The sequence below is a fragment of the Hermetia illucens genome, chromosome 4 (genome assembly GCF_905115235.1).
Source record: "Hermetia illucens chromosome 4, iHerIll2.2.curated.20191125, whole genome shotgun sequence".
NCBI classification, from domain to species: domain Eukaryota; kingdom Metazoa; phylum Arthropoda; class Insecta; order Diptera; family Stratiomyidae; genus Hermetia; species Hermetia illucens.
In genome coordinates, this window is record NC_051852.1 from 53,447,641 (window position 1) to 53,452,325 (window position 4,685).

At 40.1% G+C, this 4,685-nt stretch overlaps 1 protein-coding gene across 1 annotated transcript; it reads right to left on the reverse strand.

The window, feature by feature from the left end:
* Window positions 1-2,901: 2,901 nt before the first annotated feature.
* Window positions 2,902-4,551, reverse strand: LOC119653719 (actin-related protein 10). Its single transcript, XM_038058612.1, has 4 exons — window positions 4,316-4,551; window positions 4,108-4,257; window positions 3,689-4,050; window positions 2,902-3,633 (listed from the first exon to the last, which is right to left on the reverse strand). Exons 1-4 carry the CDS (start codon window positions 4,384-4,386, stop codon window positions 3,101-3,103), a joined length of 1,116 nt encoding a protein of 371 aa, XP_037914540.1. The 5' UTR covers window positions 4,387-4,551; the 3' UTR covers window positions 2,902-3,100.
* Between the last annotated feature and the right edge of the window lie 134 nt (window positions 4,552-4,685).

The following is a 4,685-nucleotide window of genomic DNA, read 5'->3' on the forward strand; positions in this document are numbered from 1 at the left end:
TATGAGATGAAATGTTATGTGCCATTATGTTGCGTCCTCTCTTCAGCCTGGTTACTGCTGTTTACTGCGACAATATTCAATTTCTTCCTTTATTGTTCCCGTTAACATATCTTTATATAGGTCTTAATTGGAGAAATGCTATGAAAGAATTGAGATACAACTTAGAATTTTAGACTGAGATCGTTGCAGCAGATTGATGTTTGGAGACCCAAACAAGGGGCTTTCAAGATTTTTCTGTGAGTACATTTGTAAATTATAGTCCACGACAAATATAACAATCAATTAAGTAATTCCGCGGGAATAAAAAAAAATTATTATTAATATTTTTTTTTCAAAATGCGGCTGTAGGACCGTTTAAAAACTACAAGAATTTTCGAAGATCCCCCGTGGCGATCAGTAGAACTCCCTTGAATCAACATCTGCGAGCATAATATTTTTGGGAATCACATAAATTTTGTTAGTGAATTACCTTTTCTTGCAAAATAACGAGGTTTAGAAAAACATTCGCATTTTCAACGAAAACTCACCCTACCCAATTTTATTATTAACGAAAAAATATCTTTATTACGTGTAAAATCGTATGTACTACTCTAGATAGCCTTACTTCTTACTGTTAAATTTTCAAGTCGATCAGATGAAAACTCTTCATGTGCTACTTCTTTCCGATTTCGAGAAAACGCGTTTAAAGTTTAAACCAGTCCATAAAAAACTCTTTTAACTTCACCCTGCTATCCAAGCACCATATAATTGCCCAGTTGTATCTATCTCTTCCAGCTGTTTTCTGGTTGCTATAATCCTGCGTGGAGTCTCTTTGGAAAGCGGTTTGAAAGTTTTTTGGGTACAAAAACCTACAAGATTTTAAAAACCTGGTGCGTTCCGGATGCATTTGAATGAATATCCATGACTGCCTCAGCTTAAAAAAAGGGACGTAAAGAGTCCCTTCCTCAGCACCTATAGATCATACTTTAGGAAGGCAGACAGGTTTATGATGAATGAATCTTCAAAACTCAACAAGGATCTCACGAAAATTAAATCTAATTTCTTTGAAATGCATGGAAACGATGAGTATAAGCTAGTAAGGGCGCAAAAGAAGAGAATTATCTTATTATAATCTTGCGGTGTTTCTAGCGATTAAATTATTAGATATAATTAAGGCTATACTTGCAAATACCTATATTTCGGGAACTATTTGTTCCCTTCATCAGTGCAATGTATGCATATCGGAACGGGAAATACCTTCCAATCGATAGCTGCAAGACTCCAGAAGTAAAGTTTTATGAAAGATGAACCCTTGCGATACCAAAAAGTTTCAAAATAAAAAAAGTTACAAACCTGCATGGTATAATATAAATGAGAAACGGTGGGAAAAGAACCAGGCTTCTTAAGGACGAAGACACCCCCAAATTTTATTCGCTAAAATGTGAGGATAAAAATAGAGTTCAATCAGGGAACAGCAACAACTTTAGAGACCATTATCATCTCTATCTGACATATCAAAACGAAGTTTGGGGTCAATTAGGCTGTTATCACTTTTGTGAACTTCATGATTCAAATGCTCGATTTTGGGCGCTACTTTTAATAAGTATGATAATTGGGCATGGTCCAAATGAGCAGCTCCTAAGTCTTAGTTCCTCCAATAGCTCTGGCCTTGTGCCTGATGCTATTTGAACAAAATGCTCATTTTGATCATCCCTAATTATCAATTATCAGACCCGAGTCTAAAATGGTTCTTACCAAAAACCCTAACGGAGATTATCTGATACCATGGGAACCGGGATGGCTTTCTGAAAGCGTATACTTCGAGAAAATTGTTGGAGGATGTGCTTCCACCCCGATATTTACAGTCGACCCCTTGGTGGCTTTAGTTACACTCATATCACCGGAAGGGCCCCCTGCAGGCTCAATGCCTGGAGTTGCATTTTGGGATTCGTGGAGCGTACGTCTTACCTGTGGTAGATGTGTTAGATGGGCTTTGCATCCACTGGTATGAATACTGAGCCTACAAGCCCCAAAATCAATCCCTGCTTGAGTAGGACCGTAGGGTTATGCCTACACCGCCTTATATAGAGTGAAGCTTTTATGAGGGGACGGAAATATTCCTTCCAATCCATGCGAAAATCACTTTGGCTTTTACATCGGCAACTCGCCGCAGCGATAATCATTCCGTCGAATACCAATTTAAAAGATTCAACTTAGCTCTAGGGATGCATAGGTGCTAAATTAAATAACCCTGTAGTCAGTCCTCACTTCCCGAAGAACCCACACACCATGAAATTCGCATCGTTTTCATCCTTCATTCCTATTAAATGAAAAATATAATTTTGACAACACCAAATTCAAATCACTAATGTTGTGTTTACAAGAGATTTGTAACGAGATCATCGCAAAGAAACCTGGTGTCTCCATAGAAATTCACAGAATTCCACGTTCCCGCAACTCATCTGAGTTATTCGACGATACACATATGCTGAAATGTGGAGGTGTGTTGCACCTATCTCTTTCAAACAACCAAGAGCTCACACAGAGGAACTTTGAATTTGTGCAACGGCTACGGGGGTTAGCATTTCGGGAGCCAGTACCGCTCCTGTCATATAGAAAGAGTTTGCAAGTGTCCGAAAAGCCAACAACGCACTGTTCAAGCCGGACGAGATAGGATCGCTTACTTTAGACGGGAAGTCAACTCGTCGATTTGTTTACGCGATTTCGCGAAACCTGCAGACACAGAAGGAAACACTCAATATGGAGCTTGCAAAACGCGAGTGAACCAGCCAGAGAGATACTGCATTCGGTGGACTATTCTGAATAGGTAACGAAAGGTTCGTCCATGTTTGGGCTTGGCTCATAAATCCTTCAATACACCTTACAAATTAAAATGCTACTAGGTAAGAAAACAGACAAGAGTTTAGTAGTAAATAAATAAATATGGGTTTTATTATGTTTATAGCAAAGAATATATTTAGGCACACGTTCCGCTGTGAAGCGGTACGGCTGTGGAATTTCGAGTACTAAAAGCTTATGTGGATCGAAAAAGTTTTCTTCAACGTTGATGAATGTTGGGTAATAAATATCTCTTTCAAAGGAATCGAACTATCAACGCCAACTAAATAAGCCCTCGATTGTCATCCAAGCTCGACCAGTCTGGAATTCTCCCATTCCTGCAGTAAATGTCTTTTGATATCGAATTGGATAGGATCAAATCCGTTCCACCGTAGATCGCGCCACCCAACCAACCTACATAGTTCGGCTTTGCTACTGGCTTGTGGAATTTAATCTGCTTAACAAACAGACGCTCCTTGTAGCAATCTGAGGAAAGCAAATCTAATATTTCCGCTTTGAGCCTGGCAGCCAGTCCCGTCATCATTGCCGTGCCGCCAATCAGAACAATGTTCTCCGCCAAATCCTTCCTCATGTCCATTGGACACAACAAAATTGAGTCTAATATAAGCCTAGGAAGGCTTGCATCCTCATTATCATCAGGAAACAGTACTTCTGCTGCTGTCTCCCGTAGCGAGCCTGGCACTTTTATGATTTCCTTGCCGTTTAGATGGTAGTCGACATCTGGACAGTAAGAATCTAAATTGCCATCACGCGACTTAATTGCACGTTCCCTTTTGGTGACGAAGCAGGTTCGAACTGTGGAGAGGAACCGTTTCTGAATATTTGGTTTAAGAAAGGTTCGCACAGTTACCTTTAATGTCTTCGATTATGTCGTCGGAAAGATTTGCCCCATCGATGCCGCTTGACACTAGTTGCTTCTTGATTTCCTGATGTATAGCTTCCCCTCCGTATGACTGAGCCTGGAATGCCCTGACCACTTGCACGCCTGAGTAGACAGGCATAATCGTGGTCTCCTTGAATCCGAGGTCCACAACGAGAGCAGTATCGATAGCAAATGTTGAAAGCGCAACGAGATGTACTGGCACAAAATACAGCGAGGACACTTCAAAGTGGTGGAATAGAGCCTTAGCCAACGTTTCACGGATCTCCGTGGGGCAGAATATACTTTCAACTACGACCACTTTCCGCTCCTTCGGACTGACCAGGAGGTGCCTTCAAAGACAATGAGAAAGTTATAAAAACAAACAAATGTCGGAAGTGTCCACATACTTGAAGAAGATCGTCTGCAGTAGCTGCACGAATTTGTCGTATAACTTTGTCTTGTTTTCATACTGCAAAATTTTCTCTGACTGTCCAAGTGTATTCAGCGTTTGGGTTGGGATGATGAAGCGAGGGAACGGCTCAGCCGAGAATCCCAGTCTGTAGTGGCAAGCATATTAGTATAAAGCAATATGAGCAGAAGAGAGTGTATGCATACTTAGTGTAGGCATTTCCTATCTCCAAAACAACCGGCGGTTTTTCCTGCAGAACCGTCTCGTAAATCGGCATCTTGTCTTATTTGACACTAATCAGCATTGAGGGCGGAGAATGTTGTCATCATTCCAACGAATTTAATCTTATATGGAGTCGGAGAAAGTCCAATCGATGTCGAATTAGTTGAAAATATATTTTGAACAATGAGATAATTTAAGGTGTAGAGTATGTGGAGGATTATTAGTTTTGAAATATAGGATGTGCAATTTTTAATAACATTCAGAACTTGAATATGGAATAATACCCTATAAGTAATAAAAGATCGAAAGAAATATCGAATTGAGCTGAGTCATGTACGTTCAATGCAATCACTT